Source organism: Schistocerca serialis, chromosome 4, assembly GCF_023864345.2.
Source record: "Schistocerca serialis cubense isolate TAMUIC-IGC-003099 chromosome 4, iqSchSeri2.2, whole genome shotgun sequence".
Taxonomy (NCBI): Eukaryota; Metazoa; Arthropoda; class Insecta; order Orthoptera; family Acrididae; genus Schistocerca; species Schistocerca serialis.
In genome coordinates, this window is record NC_064641.1 from 275450512 (window position 1) to 275471858 (window position 21347).

General features: G+C 43.5%; 1 protein-coding gene across 1 annotated transcript in view; it reads right to left on the reverse strand.

Annotated features, from left to right (window-relative positions):
• Positions 1-21347, reverse strand: part of LOC126474394 (ATP-dependent translocase ABCB1-like) — an 84156-nt gene that overhangs the window by 34307 nt on the left and 28502 nt on the right. Inside the window, exons 10-15 of the mRNA XM_050101863.1 lie at positions 17318-17521; positions 14715-14885; positions 12117-12321; positions 6746-7011; positions 4579-4683; positions 4238-4399 (exon numbers count right to left, since the gene is read on the reverse strand). Of these exons, the coding sequence (XP_049957820.1) occupies positions 4238-4399; positions 4579-4683; positions 6746-7011; positions 12117-12321; positions 14715-14885; positions 17318-17521 (1113 nt within the window). The remainder of the gene's footprint in view (positions 1-4237; positions 4400-4578; positions 4684-6745; positions 7012-12116; positions 12322-14714; positions 14886-17317; positions 17522-21347) is intronic.

Sequence of the window (21347 nt, forward strand, 5' to 3'; positions counted from 1 at the left end):
TCGTGTTTTTCAAGGAGGAGGCTTGCACCCCTTGTTGTTTTGCGTGACACTATCACAGTACAGGCCAGCATTGATGTTTTAAGCACCTTCTTGCTTCCCATTGTTGAAGAGCGATTTAGGGATGGCGATTGCATCTTTTAACACTCCTATGACGGAGTGGTTACACGACAAAAATATTCCTGTAACGGACTGGCTTGCACAGAGTCCTGATCTGAATCCTATAGAACTCGTCTGGGATGTTTTGGAACGCCGACTTCGTGCCACGTCTCACCAACCGACATCGATAGCTCTGCTCAGTGCAGCACTCCGTGGAGAATGGGCTGCCATTCACCAAGAAAACTTCCAGCACCTGATTGAACGAATGCCTGCGAGAGTGGAAGCTGTCATCAAGATAAGGGTGGGCCAACACCCTACTGAATTCCAGCATTACCGATGGCGCCACGAACTTGTAATTCATTTTCAGTCAGGTGTCTGGATACTTTTGATCACACAGTGTATCTGCATTAGACAAAATATGCTGTAATGAATCACAAGCTATCAGTCTATTTTAATGAGACATTTAAATCTATCCCATGAACAGACATCGTCCACTGCCATACATGATACACATTCAACATACCTGAACGGAGTAGATAGATCGCTAATACGTGTTGCCGTGAGGGACAACGGACTTCAAACACTGTCTCCTACATGAAGAAATGGTGAGTGAATAGAGGAAAGCAACTGCAGGTTTTGAGCCAAAGTCATACCTGGGAATGAGAACAAGTGCGGGAAAAACTCGGAAGCAGTATTCAGATAACCCATCTTCGTAGCCGAAGTCGCTAAGCCTTGTCTGTCTGGTGGGACTCTACTAAGAAGTACTCGATTCGAAATCTCATCATTTTCATCACAAATTTTTCACCTCTGGAAAGAGGAGGAAATTGGGTGGTTCAGTCTTTCTGATCCCAGCCATTCCATGAGTTAAATTCTAAACGTTTCCGTAGTATTTCTGGGAGCGATGGGATTTCACACGGTTGATGGTGATCCTTCCGTGGGTCAAGAACGTTGACACTGGCAGCGCGCATTGAAAAGTGGAGTAGGTCCTCTCACCAGATTATACCGTCTCCGTTCCTTTCTACAAAAAAACACTGCACTAAACAATCCTCATCACAATGAGCCACATGACACACATATGAGTGTTCCCGTTCATTATAGGGAGCAGGAAAACAATGATAAACCATGTCTATTCTGCTCTTTCCAAGGGCCGCATTTAAGGGAGTGCTCTGTCTCATATATCAAATATCAATACTAACCAGCACCGAACAGTAGTTTTCAGCAGGAAGAATTGATTCTTAATACTCATATTATCACTGACGGCTTGAGACGTTGTGCCGTAAGGATCAACTGTCTCAGAATATTACTTACGTCAGGAGAGTTAAATAATTACGAAGTCATATTATTACATTGTAAGACAAAAAAGAAACGACGCACCACGAAACTAGTTAGATGTGATGTATATGTACGGAGCTGACAATTTCAGAAAAACTGGATGATTTGTTCAAGAGAAGGAGCTTTGCAAATTGAGTAAGTAAGTATCACGTTGGTCCACCTTTGGTCCTTGTGGATGCAGTTATTCGGCTTGGCATTGATTGATAGAGCTGATGGATATCCTACTGAGAGGTATCGTCCCAAATTCTGTCCAATTGGCGGTTAGATCATCAACAGCCCGAGCTGGTTGGAGGATCCTGCCCGTAACACTCCAGGCATTTGGCATGATGTCCCTCAGGAGGACATCCAACAACTCAGTCAGTCAATATCATGCTGAATAACTGTTTGCATAAGGACTAGACATGAGCTAAGGCGTTACTGACGCAATTTGTAAATCTCTTTCTCTTGAATAAATCATCCAGTTTTCCTGAAATTGTTATCATTTGCTTGTCTGTATACCTACTGATTTCCGTCCCGTTTAGGTAATTCCATCGTCACATCGTTTTTCTTTCTGCTAAAGTGTAGTTGTAACTATCGTGTCGCAGTATTGTACAAATTTTATATGTTCAATGTCTGCCACAGCAACTAAGGACTGGAAATGGGAAAATTTGAAAGTACCAAAATTGGATATACATACATTTTTTAACCTATAAACCATTAACCATGTTATGGCTAATATCTTCAGGTAGGTTTGAAGTACCAGTGAAGCCTCCTAGCACTTCGAAGTACCTTCAGCACATTAAACAGTGTGAAAGTTTATATGATAATGACAAGGGAAAGCTCAGTGTGCTGACCATGTTTAACCGCAGTGGTAAACGTGTTATTGCCTCTTTGTCCTTCGCTTCCTACGAATAAGAAGCAATAGTGCATTTTACTTCATTTGAGCTATTTTCAGCGTGAATTTAACAACCAAAGGATAGGCTGCTGATCAGAAAGAGCCATCACAACGTGATGTAAGTTGAAATGATTGGAATTTAACTGAGTATTGCGCAGAATAATGAAATAAAACAAAATATTGCTCAGTTCTGATCTTCCCATCCTAGGAACTATTCCTCGCCTTCTATTTACCAAAAAATGTAAGCGCTGAAAGAAAAGAAGGACTTATTAGCCACGGTCAATTTTCTTAAAGTGAAGTACAAGGAGTTTCATTTCTGTGTGTGTCAGTGGTGTCAGTACTGTATTCTACGTTACCGCTCAAAATTAAGTGAAGTGATGCTGTGAAGATTAAGCGATTCATTGGTAATGGAGCAGTGCACTTACATCTTTACCTGAATTTTCATTTTTATATTTCTTAAACGCTTTTTATATCGACTATACAAATGATTTGAAACTGTCAGAAATTTCCATTCCTTCGAATAACGTGTGTTCTAACGTCATGTTTTTTACCAGTTTTCTTTAATTTTAACGTTTCGCGGTTTCATCGTTTACCAGTTCCAGTCTACAACAGTCTATGATCATGCATCTCTTGTCAGCCATGCTGTAAACTACACGGCCTTTTTAGTATCCACATTAGAAAGATTTCGGGAGAATATCTTAAGAGAAGACAAAAACTGACTACTCCATGCATACGTTGTGGTTGTTGCTATCATTATCTGTCAGAAATTTAATTTTTACCTACATTATAACATTTTACTGAATGAAAAATAAATTTTAGAGTAAGTGAAAATATGTACGATATTGCAATGCCTGTGTTGCTCTCAGTTACTATGCAAAGTCCCTCTGGACATGCATGCGTGCATGTATGCATGTCCAAAGGAACAGGTACTGCGGTGATTACAGCCGTCAGAGAATGCATTCAATGTATTCGCAATTGCGAATATGGACAACCATCAACTGTAGAATGAAATGACAACGAAAATTTGTGTCACACCGAGACTTGAACCCGGATTTGTCACTTACTGCAAGCGGCCGCCTTATCATTTGGCTGTACCTGCACGGTTCACTGCCAGACCCAAACTTCCATATGAAGTGAAACATCTGTCAGAGGCACTGCAATATCGCATTTATCCGCAGACATCGGGCAAGTTACTTTCAAATGAAATGTCTCACCTGTACAGGAATACATATAATGGATGTAGGACTACAGGTTGCCGACACATGGTTTACAACATATGGAAGTTTGGGTCTGGCCGAAAGTTGTGCATAGATAGCCAAATGGTGCCTTGCAGCTCAGAGTGTTCGATCAGAGGGCTGCCCGCCCTCTGTAATAAAAAACTGAGTAAAGGAATCTACGATCAATTTGAACGGATGTCTTGTGACGTCCGCCGAGACCAAACGCAACGAATAGCACTGAACGAATGCAAAAAAAAGAAAAAGAGCGTAAGGCGATCGCTCGTGATAAGCGGGAAATCCGGGTTCGAGTCCCGGGCTGGCAAAAGTTTTAATCGTCATCATTCTATTCTACAGCTGTACAGCTAATGGTTGTCCATATTCGTAATTGCGAATACATTTAATGTACTTGATATCAGTTAAAATATTTTTTGTTTCCTTGTTCTTATTATTATTGCTGTACTCAAAAGGTATTCGTTAACTCCATAGAGAGAATATTACGAGTAAATTCTTTGTCTCGAGTTAAAATCGTCACCAGGTTAAGAACAGAACTTTTCAGTGACCTATGCCAGGCGCTCTGATTCCTTGTTTTGTATATTCTTTTGCTGGCAGCCTCGTTTCTTCCCAAGAATAATCTAGAGACAAGTATCTCAATAACAAAAAATAATTTTCAACGTTTGAAACGCTCATGTGTGCGTGCGGCAGTGACTGCGGCACTCACCCCTTGTATATTGGCGGCGTCTCCGGAAAGCCTGGCGCAGAGCGCTCCGGTGCTGTTGTTTTTGTCGTCGAAGTACGCCACCTCCTGACGCAGCATCGCCGAAAACATCAGACCTCGAAAGCGCATCGTCAGCTTCTCTCCGGCGATTCCGTACATGTACATCTAGAGAAGAAAAAATATCGATGATTTATTCGGTCCGTGCTGGTTCATTTATAGCAATATTAGTGTTTCCTCTACTGCCATCTGCTTTTCAGGTGCAAACCAGTTCATCTTTGACAGTAAAACACATTTTGCGACTGTAACGGTAAAATAGTTCTTACGAAAGACGATTATTTACATACCTGAATGAACGTTACTAGTCCCATTATCACGCCGACGATGACGAAGAGCACGGAGAAGAAATTAGTGTCGCTGCGAATCTGTTCAGGGTCGTCTTGCCCAAGAGTCTGCAAAAAGAAATTTACAACCTTTCTTTACCACATAATACAAAAATGCGAGGTACTAAACCTCTAGGTTACTAGCAAACAAGTACAACAAAATGTTTTACGTCCTGTGTGAGCGTGCAATTTTGCATCTCTGAACATTTAAAGTTAGATATCAATCTTTTCACATTTGATATCTTATCAAAATCTGACTAAATATCAGAGTACCTCTTTCCTACAGTCCATCATTACTGCACTATCTGCAAAAAGTCTGAGGTGATTCTAAGCAGCCGGCCGGGATGGCCGAGCGGTTCTAGGCGCTACAGTCTGGAACCCCGCTACAGCTAGGGTCGCAGGTTCGAATCCTGCCTCGGGCATGGATGTGTGTGATGTCCTTAGGTTAGTTAGGTTTAAGTAGTTCTAGGTTCTAGGGGACTAATTACCTCAGAAGTTAGGACCCATAGTGCTCAGAACCAGATTCTAAGCATTGTCTTGTAGTAAGGACCCCAACTTAAGTTCCTGAGGCACCTTCGAAGTTACAGTTGTATCGATCGCTATCTAACCAAGACATCCCCAACCAAATCACAAATTCCAGTCATATCCCACTTGATCGTGTTTTCTTTAAACAGTGATGGTGCGGTACAGATCCAAATGATTTTCAATTACCAAATGACACGGCACCTACCTCTCTGCCTTGGTCTGTGGTTCGCGGGACGGCATATTAGAAGAATATGAGTTGGATTTCACACGGCCGATGTTTACAGAGTAGAGGATGGTTAGCCTGGAGGAGGTCAATCTGTTCGACATACCTCATTTTGTGTGTGCTGTAGGTACGTTCTAGGGTCCTACTACAAAAATACACTGCCCAGTCACATTAATGTGACGATTTGTCGAAGAGATTCAATGAGGTTCTAGAGGGTACCATGCCGATCCCACTGCCGTGGCCAGCTGCGCAAAGTTTCTCAGTTGCGGATCTATGGCGCAAAAATCCCGATCGAGGTGGTCCCGCAGATTCTCGATTGGATATATACCTGGGGAGGCTGGTGGCCAGGGCAGTACGGTAAACTGATGCTGGTGCTCTTCGAACCACGAAAATAGACTACGGGCGTGGGATACATCGCATTGTGCTGCTGCTGGATACCAGCGTGCAGAGAAAAAACAAAGTACATGTACGAGTGGACATAGTCCACAAGGCTAGATGCATACTTCTGTTGACCCATTGCACCTTCCAGAATGACGAGATCACCAACATAAAGCCACAGAAATATTCCCCAGATCACAACACTTCCTCTTCCAGACTGGATCAGTCCGACAATCCAAGGTCGTCTGTCCGATGAAGTAAACACGTGATTCTCTTGAAAAGTTAATCTGTCGCTATTCTCAGTGGACATCCAGTTGCAGTATTGGTGTGCAAACACTAGCCTTCGTCGCCGATGAACGCAGTCAGCGCGGGTGACGAGCCAGGCGCCTGCTGCAGAGGCTCCTTCGTTCACCTGGGCAGTCAGTTAATCAACAGTTGCCCGTCTGTTCGACCGTACACACCTCCGCAGTTGTCGTTCATGCCTGTCATTTACGGCCATACTGCACCATAGTTGTTTCGGTTGCAGTTTTGAAGAGTGCCATTTTTCCGTCCACAGTGTATTTTAACCAGTGGCAAGCGAACGGTTTACAAACTTAGCCGTTTCGTAAATGCTTCCACACTTGTGCTGAAAGCTAATGATCATGTCTTTTGGACGTCAGATATGTCGTTCCATTTCCGCGTTACGACAACGACTGCACTGTTTTTCGAGTCCACTCCGACGCGTTTTATATACCCACCACCGCTAGTGCTGCCACCTGCCGTCCGTGAGTTGTTATTGCAGGTTGACGTTGAACAAAGGCATTTACGTGACTGGGTCGTGTATATTGAACGACAGTTTTGTGCGCCATTTCTGCCAACTACCTGTGAAAACTCCATCACTGTACAAACTATCAAACTATATTTATCCTACTGACGTTTTTGCTCTTAAATTAGAATTGTTCGTAACAAGTGTCATTTTGCAACACAATTAAAGCAACGCCAAGTAGTATACGAAGAACAGCTCACCCCGATGAGACTGCCGAAGAACACAGAGAAAAGTGGCATAGCGAACCCGCTGACCACTGACGCGACTGTCGCGACTATGAGCAGCCACCACTCTGGCCGGTTGACGCGCAGGATCTTCATGATGGTGGCGGCCTGGACCGGCTCCTCCTGGTAGCTCTCCGCCAGTCGCCGCTGTCCCTCCGTCAGGTCCTCGTCCTCTTCATCGGCGACCGTTGATGCCTCGCTGCGAACGCTCAGCATTCGGTCCGGTTTCATGCGTCCTTTCACTGTAAAATGTGAGCATACCAGCTACACCACAGTAATTTCGTAACAACGGGGGGATACAACTGTCGCTGCTGGTGGTAAAGATTTTGAGCATGCCTCTGTAATCTTTAGTTCCGAATGAAATTACAGGGCTACTGTATGGTAATCGTTCGTTTCAATGTGCTATATCTTCCAAAGTGGTACATGATGAAATATAATTGATGCATAAATAGAAACGTAAACTCATCAGATTTGCATTGTACCCACAGTTGGCGTTACGAGTGCAGCGCCTTGACAAAATGGTGCCAAAGCAAGAGAAGAGTTTTTGTGTATTGGAACCTGCGAGATGTGTACCTGTAATAACAAAGTAGTCAGAAGGTATTACTGAAAAGAACCGCCATGTAAACAGGTATCGACAATTTAGGGACACAGATTGTCTCTGTTAACAGAAAAGTATCGGTCGATCCAGTCTGCCAGATACAACCATGGAGTTTCACATGCATTCCAAGAAAACTCAACTGTCCTTGCAAGCTACGAACTTGCATTCAATTAAAAACATTCATTTCTACTGTTACTATTTTGAGAATTATCACTGGAGTCTTAAAAAGTATAAACCAAACATCACGGAATACCGCAGCAAAATCCGGGAAGATTTTGCGACAACTGTTACATTTCAGACCGTGCAACAATCAAAGCCAGAAGACTGTGACCAGCGCCTTCAATTTTCATCACAATGTAAGGAGCACTCGATGATAAACATTTCGCTTCCAACCTGATGTTCAGCGGCGAAACCTTCCATTTATCTGGTATGGTTAGCCACCACAGTGTGAGACAGTGGGGCACTGGGAATCCCTCTGAAATTGGGACGCAAGAACGCTATTCGCTGAAGGCTAATGTTTTCTGAGCAGTCTCATAGACGAGGCTGCATGGCTGTCTTTCTTGTGTGAGAGGACAATGACGAGCACCTCCTACCTTGATATCTTGCAGTTGCAGCTATTTCCACAATTTATGGCTGATTCCGAGAATTTCATCTTCCAACAAGACGGGGCATTCACTCATTCGAGCTCTGATGTTCGTCGCTGCCTAAACGACGAACTTCCGCGACTCTGGTTCATGGCGCAGTGGTGAAGTGATGCTCAGTGTCCCCTTGTCGCCCCAGATCGCTTGACCTAACATCTTGTGACTGTTGTCCTTTGGGGATATATTAAGGACCTACTTTACGTATCCTCACTGCCAAATGGTTCAAATGGCTCTGAGCACTATGGAACTCAACATCTGAGGTCATCAGTCCCCTAGAACTTAGAACTACTTAAACCTAACTAACCTAAGGACATCACACACATCCATCCCCTAGGCAGGATTCTAACCTGCGACCAGACTGAAACGCCTAGAACCGTTCGGCCACAGTGGCCGGCCCTCACTGCCAAGAACACTGGAATAGCTCACAGACCGCATCAGTGGTGCTGTGATGACAACTGACAGGAAGTCAATACATAAGGTATGGAACGGTCATGACTGCCATTCGGATGTTTGTCGTGTGGCCAGATGGGCACACATAAAACATATAGGTCTGAAAACCTATGAATTGTTGACGGTGACCCTGAATTCTGAAACGACTGTGTTTGCAACTGGTACAACTCAAAAAATATGAAATAAGAAGACATATGACGCCTAGAAGTTGCAGTGTTACCGACTAGTTTCAATAATATTATTTGCTTGTGGTCGAAGTAGATGCGAGCCATTGTAATTACGTACCAAGAAGCATTGCACTTACGACGTACATTATATATGAGATGGCAAATGCTCACCGTAGCTCGTCAATATGACTTCATTATGTCCTCTAGAAGAGAATACTATCGAAACTAATCTTTGATTGAATGAAGCTTCTAGGTGATCAGTAAAGAAAGGACACGTTTTTTGTCACTCCTGCAGATAACACTGCAGGAGCTATTATTATATTACTTGATATGAACTGCCTTAGTAGGCATTTAAGTGGACTGTCAGGATGTCTCTTCACCCGACCGCTGCTGCTGTCCCTCCCCTCTTCTTTCGTTTTCTAACTGTCCAGCAAACCAACCTTCAGTCACTATGGTACCTCCCTGAGCAGTTCCTTCCATAAATCAAGCCTCTGTTTCGATATTCCTCTCGAGCTTAATCCCGATAACACCCATTTCCAAATGCCTTTCCTATCCCACCCACACGATCCTCAAGAAGGTCCAATTAATTCACTTTCCATATACTCAATTGTCATTTATATTTCCCAAGTGCCGATACTGATCCACTGATACTGCATCCCACTGTGGATATCACTTTATTTATGAGCAGATTTTATATGTTTTAATCTTTTATTTTATTCTTGAAAACACTTTTCAAATATTTCTAAAACCGTACATAGGCTGAAGACTGCTGATCGGGCAATGAGAATATCAATGAAAAGTGTATGGGTAAACGAAGTGATTTATTCGAGTTTCTAGAAGGGAAGTTAGTGAATAGATTATAAGCCTTTCCAGTAAAACGGCGTTGTGCGTGCGACCTACCGGCATCATAATGAATTAGCCTTATGAAGAAAGCTTAGATTCATTTGTCATTCACATCAGAATTGGACGAAAATCTATTCATACTAACTGATACGCAGGTAACTTCCTCCTCTGGGTCAGACTTCCTATTTCACAGGACAGACGTAATCTGTTACCGGGCGGTTAATCCATGAAGATACTTCTGGAAAAAGATACTTCTGGAAAAAGTCAACCGGGGATAGCTTCATGTTCTGTGAAATGTTTCTGGATATTCACTGTGAACAATAATCGATATGGCACGCATCTTTGACCAGTTTTGTTATCAATGAATTGTCCATGTTCATCCATACTTAATGACTCAGAAAATTTTCAATAATGTTATTCCCCTAACCAAACCTACTAAAGCTTCAATTGACCGAAAACACACAATCCCGGCATCAAAGTACTTCCCTTATCCCAAAAGACGCCATATCTCCAGCCGGTCGACCACTATAATAAAATGATTGAATTCTTCGACGCGCATCCTTCAGCGGATGTGTGATTGGTGCAGAGCTAACCGCTCCAAAACGAGCCCTAAGCTATCAACATATGTCATATCCTTCAGCAGTTGCTCTAGACACTTACGATGAACTCTGGTTCGATATCTCGAACAATCCACAAAACACTGGTATTGTGACTGACCATGCTGGTAGAAGTTGTCTCTTAAGCACACACCGGGTGAGAGCTGTTATTCGAAGTTGCGCATTTCATCATAGTACTTGTAGAAAACCTACGTCTACCTCTAAATATGCGACGTATGCCTGAAAAGAAATCGAACTTTTGAAATAGCGCACCAGCCGGAAGAGGGACGAGCGCTGTGGCTACTGAGCCCACGCGGAGGCAGGTTTAGACAGCAAACCACCGTTTGCCTTGTTTCGCTGTGATCATTAGTCCAGATCACGTCTTCCGTGATTTGGACCGTTAGCAAGCGAGCTACATAAAAAATGACTCTGAGCCCTATGCGACTTAACATCTGAGGTCATCAGTACCCTAGACTTAGAACTACTTAAACCTAACTAACCTAAGGACAGCACATACATACATGCCCGAGCTAGGATTCGAACATGCGACCGTAGCAGCAGCGCGATTCCGGACCGACGCGCCTAGAACCGCTCGGCCACAACGGCCGGGAAGCGAGCTACAGCTGCTGAAGTAAGCTTGTGCACAATCTGTTCGTCAGATTAGTTCCAAACTGACAATCAAAGAGCTTGAAGAACAACGTATGCTTGTGTGAAATTTTGCTGTAAACTCGGCAAAACTTGCTTACCAAAGCATACGAGAAGGACTGTATGATCCTCACGTAGTGCAATGAGTGCTTTAAACGTTTTCAGCAGGACAGAATGTTGCTCGGAGACGGCCCCAAGCCTAGACGATCTTCGACATTAACAGATGATAACTATGTCGAGAAAGATCGTTCTGTCCTTCGTGCAAATTGTCTGGCTGGTCCAGAAGTTGATGGCGAATCCTAGCTCGCATGAGCAATGTGCACAGGAAGAGGCCTGAATTGTGGGAAAACCAGACTTAGATATTGCATCCTGAGAGTGCGCCAGCTCCGGCGTAATTTTCTGTCCGCAGCTATCTAGCGAATCATGACATTCCCGTTGTGTCGTATCCACCGTATTCTCCGGACCAAACCCGAATAGACTTCATCCCGACTCCCAAACTTAAAACCAAGTTGAAAGTACATCGTCCCCAAACCATGAAGCAGAGTCAGGAGGAGGGAGGTTCAAAATGGTTCAAATGGCTCTGAGCACTATGGGACTTAACATCTGTGGTCATCAGTCCCCTAGAACTTAGAACTACTTAAACCTAACTAACCTAAGGACATCACACACATCCATGCCCGAGGCAGGATTCGAACCTGCGACCGTAGTGGTCGCGCGGCTCCTGACTGAAGCGCCTAGAACCGCTCGGCCACCTCGGCCGGCTCAACACACGTCCCACATTGATTTATGCGGATATTTCGGGTAGTGTTGCTTTCCTGTTAGCGCTGACAACTCTACACAAACACTGCTGCTCTCGGTCGTTAAACAAAGGCCATCGGCCACTGCATTGTTCCTGGTGAGAGGTAATGGCTGAAATCTGATATTGTCGACACACTCTTGACACTGTAAATTTCGGAATATTGAATTCCCTGACGATTTCCGAAATGGAATCTCCCATGTGTCTAGCTCCAACTGCCACTCCGTATTCAGTGTCTGATAATTCCCGTCGTGCGGGAACCTTCTCACATGATTCACCTGAGTACAGATGACAGATCCGCCAATGCACTGCCCTTTTATACGTTGTGTGCGCGATACTACCTCCACCTGTAATATATGCATATCGCAGTCCCATGGCTTTTGTGACTCATTGTACACAAGACACACAACTGATGGTGCACAGAACTTTCTTCCCGGAGTAATGATGGCGTCAGGAAAGGAATCCAGCCACCAATAGCCATTAACGCTGCTAGAACCAGTAGGTCTAGTTAACACTCCCGACCACAGTGGAAAACCAGGAAAAGAAAGGAGAAAGACGCACAACAGGGAAATCGAAGGAGTTAAGTGGGAAACAGTGTGTCGTACACTCACCACTATCACCTCCTGGAGACGTCGGTGGCTCAGATGATGAGATCTGTGTGGTGACCAGGTCGAAGTAGTTGCCGCGCTTCGCCATCAGCTGGTCGTGAGACCCCTCCTCCACCACGCGCCCACCGTGGATCACCACTATCTTGTCCGCGTTTCGGATTGTGGACAGACGATGCGCTACGATGATTGTAGTCTGGCCAACACTCGCCTGTCAAAAGAAACACGATTATGCCTAACACACAACTCCGCAGTCATCTTCTCCCTTTTACAGTATCAATATATTGAGATCTGCCTCCTCTACTACTAATGTATCTTTAATTACGGCGTATTTTCATGCAAATTATTCGACCCCCGGTAATATATCACTTTTAAAGAAGGTTGCTTATAAAATATGGATGTAGGAATTATTTTAGAAAAATTGGTATCATCGTCGTAATGTAAGGTTGACGTCGGGAATGATGATAATTACATGGACGGCTAACTACTTAAAGAGAACAAAGGGTCCGAGCCATTCATTCGGAGGCCATTGACTTCCTCTCCACAACACGTAAGGGCGGAAGCCCGACATTAAACAAAAATTCAAAATGCTTGTTACATTGTTGTCATTGTCACCCAGTATAGTGGAAAGCTCTCCGGGCATACAGCCAGCACAGAAAACACATGTAGCCAAAATATGCTTTACTTGGAGCGCTGTTCCATAGGTTTCAGGTGTTAGTGGATAATCCCGCGGGAGAAGGATATTGTGTTTCAATGGTCAGTGTCCCATTCTCATCCCTGTGACATTCATAACAGAATGGCATGACGTTCATCACGCTAGGGAGGTCCATTTTTCATAGACCACAGATTGATGTTTACCACCCTCAGCCATTCGTTTTCCCCCTGAATCCTTCAATCTGACAGTGAGATGACGGCGTGCGTGAAGATGGAACACTGGGTCAGGTGCCTCATTATCGGTTCTTACAAGCACTCATATAAGAGAATGAAAGCTTGAACTGTGTTTTTAAACTATCTATCACTGTCAGTAATTGAATTTATGGTATACTCCCCCTTCTAAACAATGTAGAAAGATATACTTTCAGTAACTGGAATAATATACAGTGTGGATGATCACAAATTCTTGTGTGCAAGTCGCAAAACATGATAGGAATTTTTTCTTTTGTGGAATAGTTCAGAAATTGCCACTAACATGACGTATGGGTTCTCCGAATGCCTGATGACGCTGCACACTTGTTTGTGACATGAACAGGAGGCAGCTGAGTTTCTCGGTTGTATGTAGTCGTTACAAAAGTTATTCAGTTTCCACCTGTGTTATAGTTCAGAAACTGCTGGCCAGTGACGATGTGGCTTCCCAATGAAACATAATAAACGTTTGTTGGTATGATCAACGTCATGTTAGTTAATTATTTGGTATAATCAATCCAGCAGATCCAGGAAGGAAACAGTTATGGTTCATAATGGTTGAGTTCCGAAGAGCTCACCACGACGACTTACACGTGGGCCTAGGTCATTCTATGTCGTCCATCAACCTTACACCACAGGGCATGAGTTACTGACAATGTTTTCACTCATGTAGCTCCCACGACAGACAAAGAACGAATTATTCTAATTAAGAAGGGTATAATACAGGGATGTGGTCTTTCACTCCAACTGTTCAGTTTAAACAGCTAAGAAACGTTGACGAAAATAAAAGAAAGCTTCATAAATGGGGGGGAGGGTAAATTCACGGTGAACGGATCTCGATGATAAGATTCGTTGTTAACACTGCTATCCTCAGAGAAAGTAAGACCTACAGGACCTGCTGAGTGGAATCAACAGCCTAGTGAGTACACAATATGGACTAAGAGCAAATCAGAGAAAGATGAATGTAATAAGGGGTAGCAGAAATGAGAACAGCGAGAAACCTAGCAACAGATTTGGTGATCACTAAGTAGATGCAGATAAGGAATTGTGCTACCTACGCAGTAGATTAACCCATGATAGACGGAGCAAGGAGAAAGTAAGAAACAGACGAGCAAAGAGGGCATTCCTGGCAAAAAGTATTTGCTATTACCAAACATAGGACTTAACTTCAGGATAAATCTCTATGAACGCACGTGTTGAGTATACCACTGTACGGAAGAGAATCACGGAGTATTGGAGAACCGAGAAAGAAGAGAATGGAAGTATCTGACATGTGATGCTGAAGAAAGATTTTGAAAATCAAATGGACTGATTAGATAAGAAGTTGCGATATTCTCCACACAATCAGGAGACGAACATGTGGGAAACTTTGACAAGAAGGAGGGACATGGTGGTAGTACATGTGTTAGGATCTCAAGCAATAACTTCCGTGGCACTAGAGAATGTCGTAGGGGGTAACAGCTGTAGGGGAAGACAGATACTGGGAAATAGCTGACAAATAATGAAGCACTTCTCGTTCCAGTAATATTCTGAGATGAAGTGTTTGAATTCGTGAAGCGTCACATCAAACCAGTCAGGAGACTGGTAGCAAAAAATAAGCGTTGCCACGGATCATGCACCAAATTTATAATACGTTAGAGACCAATTTTGGGATAGTGGTTTTGTGGGGTGAGTCTGAAGCAAGACGTGGACGCCACTCACCCTGTCCAGCGCGGCCTGCACCTTGGCCTCGCTGCCGGTGTCCAGAGCAGAGGTGGCCTCGTCCAGCAGCAGGATCTTGGGGCGGCGCACCAGCGCCCTGGCGATGGCGATGCGCTGCTTCTGGCCGCCCGACAGCTGGGCCCCACGCTCGCCTACCATCGTGTCGTAGCCCTGCAGAATGGGAGAAGGGCCACATTACGTTTCAGGACCAAAGCGCCAAACAAGGTGATGAATAGATATGAGCCCAAAAAGGTCGTAATTTAAAGGGTGTGAAAAAAGGTATGGGAACACGAAGAACACGTTACCATCCCTAATATGGTGTATGATAACATTAGTATAGAAAACAGCTACAAGTGGTGTAAGAATCCATCGGCATAGAAAACAGCTTCCAGATGTCTCGTAACGTGGTTGTGTGTGTGTGTGTGTGTGTGTGTGTGTGTGTGTGTGTGTGTGTTTATGGGACTTAACTGCTAAGGTCATCAGTCCCTAAGCTTACACGTTACTTAACCTAAATTATCCTAAGGACAAACACACACACCCATGCCCGAGGGAGGACTCGAACCTCTGCCGGGACCAGCCGCACAGTCCGTGACAGCAGCGCCTTACACAGCTTGGCTAATCCCGCGTGGCGTAAGGGATAAATAAAGGTCTTGTGTGGTTCTCAAGAGAGACTTACACCATAATTCTTGCAAAATAGTGGAAAGTTGAGGTAACAATGATGGAGCTGGATATCGATCACGGACCCTTCTCTCTAAAGCGGATGTCAAAGGCCGGCCAGGGTGGCCGAGCGGTTCTAGGCGCTACTTTCTGGAACCGCGCGACCGCTACGGTCGCAGGTTCGAATCCTGCCTCGGGCGTGGATATGTGTGATGTCCTTAGAATAGTTAGATTTAAATAGTTCTAAGTTCTAGGGGACTGATCACCTCAGAAGTTAATTACCATAGTCCTCAGAGCCATTTGAACCTTTTAGACGTCAAAGGCACAATAATATTGAAATCTGGTGACTGTAGTGGCCATGGGAGGTGTGACAGTTCACCATCAACCTCAGAGAACCTGTCTTGGACAATACGAGCTATGTAAACAAGGGCCCTGCAGTCTTGGAACATAGCATCACCGTTGGGGAACAAATATACCTTGTGATCGACATGATGAGCTACAATGGTCACAAAACCCTTGGCAGTAACGCTATCTTGCTGAGTAACAAAGGAGTCCATATAGTACAGTGATACTGCTCCCCAGATCATCATGGATACACCGCCATGTTTTACTGTTTAGATGTAAACTCGGCCCGACTTTGGAAATCGTGTGCAACAAGACTCATCGGAACGAATGACTTTCTTTCTTTGCTCAATAGTCTAATTTTTATAGCTTCGGCACCCCGTTTTCCTGTTACAAGGTGGAGGTGGAGTGGGCCAACAGGCGATGCGGACTAAACAACGTTTGGACTCCGTACGGGTGTCGACAGCAGGTCCCAAGTGTGCCAAGGCACATGGATGGAGTGTCGCCATTGTGGATGAAGAGGACGGGAAATGGTTGTCCATTAAAGTGGACAGATGTACGTATGTCGTTCTTTGGAACTTCTGAGACCTGGTGACCTTCCTAACCTAGGTTTAAGTCCTGCCAATAAGTGGTCATATTGAAGAACACAGTAGATGTGTGTTTCGAAGTGCCACGTTTTGATAACATATTGATAATGTCTTTCACCGAAATACTTCTGGAAAAAATTCCTTCAAGGAACTAGTGTATTCATTTACAAAATTTCAATCTTATGAAAATTTGAGGTACGGAGAAATGATGTGTGTCTTGTGATGTGTTGGTAAAATCACCTTCTTGGCGCTGAGGCCAGGCAAAGGTGGCATGAGTAGTTTGGGAGGGTGGTCGGTCAAGGAGGAGGGTAAGTGTTAAATAATTATTCGTTTGTCTCGGGTAGAATATGATAAAATTTGTGCGACAAGCAATAGGAGAAGGTAGAAAGCTATGTGTGTAGCTGTTAATTTCTTCACTGCTTATGAGTTTTACGACAGTGAAGTTCTCTAAAGCTACTGACCCTTTTTGCGAAGACAAGTTGCAGCCATAGAAACAGTCAAGGTGCTGTTGTATGTGGTAAGGGAAGCGAGACAATGTTCAAAGATAAATTGATGTATGCCATTTAATTTTCCTCAGATTATGACGCGCAAGTTTAATTTTTTATAATTGTAAAATGTTGGAAATGTTGAGCAGAGAAGGTCTTAACGGACATTATAAGTAAGTTATACATTGCTTTTTAATTATTAGTGGAAGGTATCATATTTGTGTCTGTTGAAAACTTTAAAGGTCCTGAGCTTCAAACGAATGTTTGATGGTCTAAGAACACAAGTACTGGATATATGATTCGATAGTGGACACTCTATAATGCCTTTCAGTTATGATTATCAACTTTCTTGCTAGAGCACGGTGTAACTGTTCAGCCAATGTTGTTCTGTGTCTTGGTCTACTGAGTGTCAGTTTGTAGTTACTTTCAGTATACTATCAGTTCGTTTCGTTCCCCACAAATCCATGTCTCTACCCTATAGATTTGTATTACCTATTTCGGAAGCATCCGGATTTCTATCGGCGAGCTATACCTGTGGCAGCTTGGAGATGAAAGTGTGCGCGTTGGCCATCTTGGCGGCCTCCACGATGTCCTCCATGGTGCAGGTGTCCCGCCCGTAGCGGATGTTCTCAGCAACGGTAGTCTGGAAGAGCACCGGCTCCTGGCCCACCACGCCGATCTGCGAGCGCAGCCAGCCCACGTTCAGATTCCGAATGTCGCGGCCGTCAAGCTCCACCTGAATGAGGGGGAAAAATGCATCGAACCAGTGTTCTTGTAATAGGTTCCTCATTCACCATAAACTGGTATGACTCCTGTGCTAGTGTTGCTTATTGCACCTAGTAGTGAACGACGAATTTTGTCAGCTATGTCACAACGCAGGCTTTATTTTAGCTCATGTACAGCTTCTTACGCATTAAACCTTTACAACTAGACTACTGTGTCAATGTGTTTAACATTTATAAATATGTATATACCACTTCTACTCAAACAGCTATTATATTCAAGTAGGGACTGTATTCAAACAGTGAATGAAACGATCGTAAGGCATTAATATCCGGGAGCCCCAATTGGAGATGTTCTGTCGCCGAGTCGCAAGTCTTTTCACTTGACGACACACTGGGCGAGAGAAAAATGACTAACATCTATCCACCTGTCTCCGTACGAGTCCTAATTTCTCTTGTCTTCGCGGCCCTTACGCGAAACCTACGCTGTCGGCAATAGAATCTTTATGCAGCCAGCCGCAAATGCCGGTTCTCTGAATTTTCTCAATAACTTTCCTCGAAAAGAACGTCTCCTTCCCTCCAGAAACTCTCATTTGGGTTCATGAAGCGTCTCCGTGATACTCACGTACTGATAGAACGTACCAGTAGTACCATGCATCTAAATTGCCTTAATGTCTTCTTTTAATCCGACCTGGTGGGGTCCTAAAGACTCGAGCTGCACTGAAGTTCTACACGCAGTCTTCTTTAAAGATGAACCATACTTGCCTAAAATACTCCCAATAAACCGAAGTCGACCTTTTGCCTACCCTACAACTCATCAAATGAGCTCATCCATTTCACATCGCACATCAGCGTTGTGCTCAGATACTTTATCAACGTGACTGTGTCAAAGCAGCAAGTCACTAAAACTGTATTAGAACATTACAACATTGTTTTTCTTATTCCTGTTGTAACACTATCGACCTCTTTAGAGTCGAGAGACTTTGCACTAATGAAGCAAAGAATGAGTTTTGTACAGTATGCAGTGTATAAGAGGGTCTGCAGAAGACAATATTCTTTGACAGTGAGAAGTTTAATGTTTACATGTAATTAACAAATGTTCATAGTGTTATGTAAGTAACAATAAGTATCTTTTATTTAAGTATGTACAATTGTTTGTAAAGTGAAAACAACATGAGCTCAGGGCTAAAGTTAAGTATAGGTGAAAACCAGTAGGGATTTACCGCCGTTCTGGAAGGCCGGAAAAGGTGGAGATTTTTTGCTGCTAACGGAAACAGGTAGGAGAGGGGAGAAGTGGAGCAGGTCAGACAGGCGCAAGACACTGCTGAGGCAGGCGATGAAAGCTGATGCGCCCTGTACTCCCCAGGATTGTTTAAACAAAGCTAAAGTTTAACTGCTTAATAGATGTGAGTGAAGGGGAAGTGCTAAGGTACAAGTTTTCAACGCTTTAGAGGAGAAATAAAATCAAGCGAGTGTTGGTTCCTGGATGTGAAATGGTCTAAGGCATCCATTGCTTAGACTGACGCAGATCCCCAGGAAAAACAAACTCATATTTGCGATGGTATAAGTCGCATCATTCGATGCCACGAAGACAGGTAATAATCTCCGTCGCTGCGAAACGGTACGTACCTTCAGAGCACCTAAATCTCCAGCAACTGTGCTTACAACGACTCTACTGAAATTAACCGTCCATAGTTCTGTACACGAGCTGTGCTAACAAGTTTTTGTGTGTTTTGTTCAATAATCATTGAATTGTTTTTTATGCAAAACTACTTATTTAACCTAAAGTGTTGCAAGTAGGATTTCTTTCCTATACTAAAGAGAATGAAACCGAGAATCCATTGGTGTGAAACATTATTGCCCAAGTGAGTATTTTCTTGCGAAGTAAATTTAAATTATCACAGTTAAATAAAACGTGGAGAACTGTAGATCGCCTTGAAAGTAAAAAAAGTAAATGACAATTCTACCTAGTATGTGAACTTCGTTGTTGGGACCTTCTGTCCAAGGAATTATCTGAAGTAACTGTTTCAATCAAACTGAGAAAAACCAAGTATGAAACCTTTTGCAATCATTTCGATAGTAACAAAAGTATCGTAAAAATATTTCTTATGTATACTACAAGTTTTCAGAGGCAGTGTTCCTGATATTACCTTCAGAAACGTAAGTAGGCATTACTGTCGTTCCGACGTTGTTTTCATGGACCAGAACTTTCTAAGTGTGTGTGTGTGTATGAACAAATCTGAAAGCAGTCATTATTCAGCTACCTACGTGCATTAGCCTGTTCCTTCAATGATAGAAATTATTAAAAGAGAAAAAGTTTTAATAAGAACCAAAATATAGTAAAGACCAAATTTGGTGAATTTGTTGAGTAACGTCAATCGATCCAACGTATTGGCTGGCGACCGTTTTTTTTTTCAGTATTATTATCACTCGCAAGAAGTAGTTTGACGAAAAATAAAATCTGCAACCAAGACTATACGATAACTTCACATTTGACCCAGATTTATCCATTACGCGGCATCTGATGTCACTAGCGGTTGTTAAGGAGGTAGTTGTGTTAATTGCTTTAATTACCGAAGCTAGAATAACATCTGATATACTAAACGTAATTGCAAGAGTAGAAACCGTGTGTATTGTAAGCGGCCTTTAGACAGGATTAGAACATTTACTACGTCTATATACTATCGTTATATACGTCTTAAGGTGACAGAATAACATTTACATCGCCATGCTACCGTTATAATGTGCATCAACTTACACTTTTCTGCATTTGGAGCTAGCTGTAATTCATTACATCACACAGAAATTCTGTCTAAGTCACCCTGTATCCTGCTACAGACGCTCAACGACGACACTTTTCCCTACACTTCAGCGTCATCAACAAACAGTCGCAAATTGCTACTCACCCTACTCCTCATATCGTATGTAGGGGACAAAAGCCGTCGTATCACACTTCTCCGGAGCACACCTATGCTATCCTTGTCTCTGACGAACACTCGCTGTCGAGGGCAAAGTATTGCGTTCAATTAGGTAGGAAGTCTTCCGGCCACTCACATATCTGTGAACCTGTCACGTGTGCTCGGGCCTTCGTTAACAGTATGCACTCTGGCACTGTGTCAAACGCTTGTAATAAATCTAGAACGTGGAATCTGTCAGTTGCCCTTCATCCATAGGTTGTGAGATATAGCGCGAGAAAAGTGCATGCTGAGTTTCTCACTAGCGATGCCTTCTAAATCGGTGATAAGTTGAGGACTGAAGTTTTTCTGTCTCGAGGAAGGATATGGCTCTGTAATTTTGCGGATTCGGTCTCTTACCCCTCTTGCCTGCATGTCTCTCCAGTCGTTTGCGACTTTGAGCTGGACGACGGGTTCGCAATAAGCGCAAGCTACGTAAATGGCCAGTTCCATATGACCCCGCAGACATCTGTTTTCTACACTTTTATTTGCTTCTCAACGCGAGAGATGCCTATGTCTATGACCTCACACAGTCTGTGCGATGGTCGAACGATGGTATGACTGTACGATTCTCCCGCGTGAATGATTTTTTTTATGTGAAGTTTAAAACTTCAGCTTTCCTTTTGTGGTCTTGTATTGCCGCACCAAACTAATCAACTAGTGATCGAATAAAAGCATAGGACCACATTTTCTCGGGTTCTCGGTCGCTAATGACCTAGTTGTCGACGGATCGTTAAGCCATGATACTGCTTCATTTTCTTTAGGTAAGACTGAGTTTTAAGGCAAAACTAAAACACGTTCGAGCGTCTACGTGCTACCAAAATCAGGCGTGCAAATAGCGGAGGAGGTTTCTGTTTTTAGGATACTGGACAAACTGTAATAATCA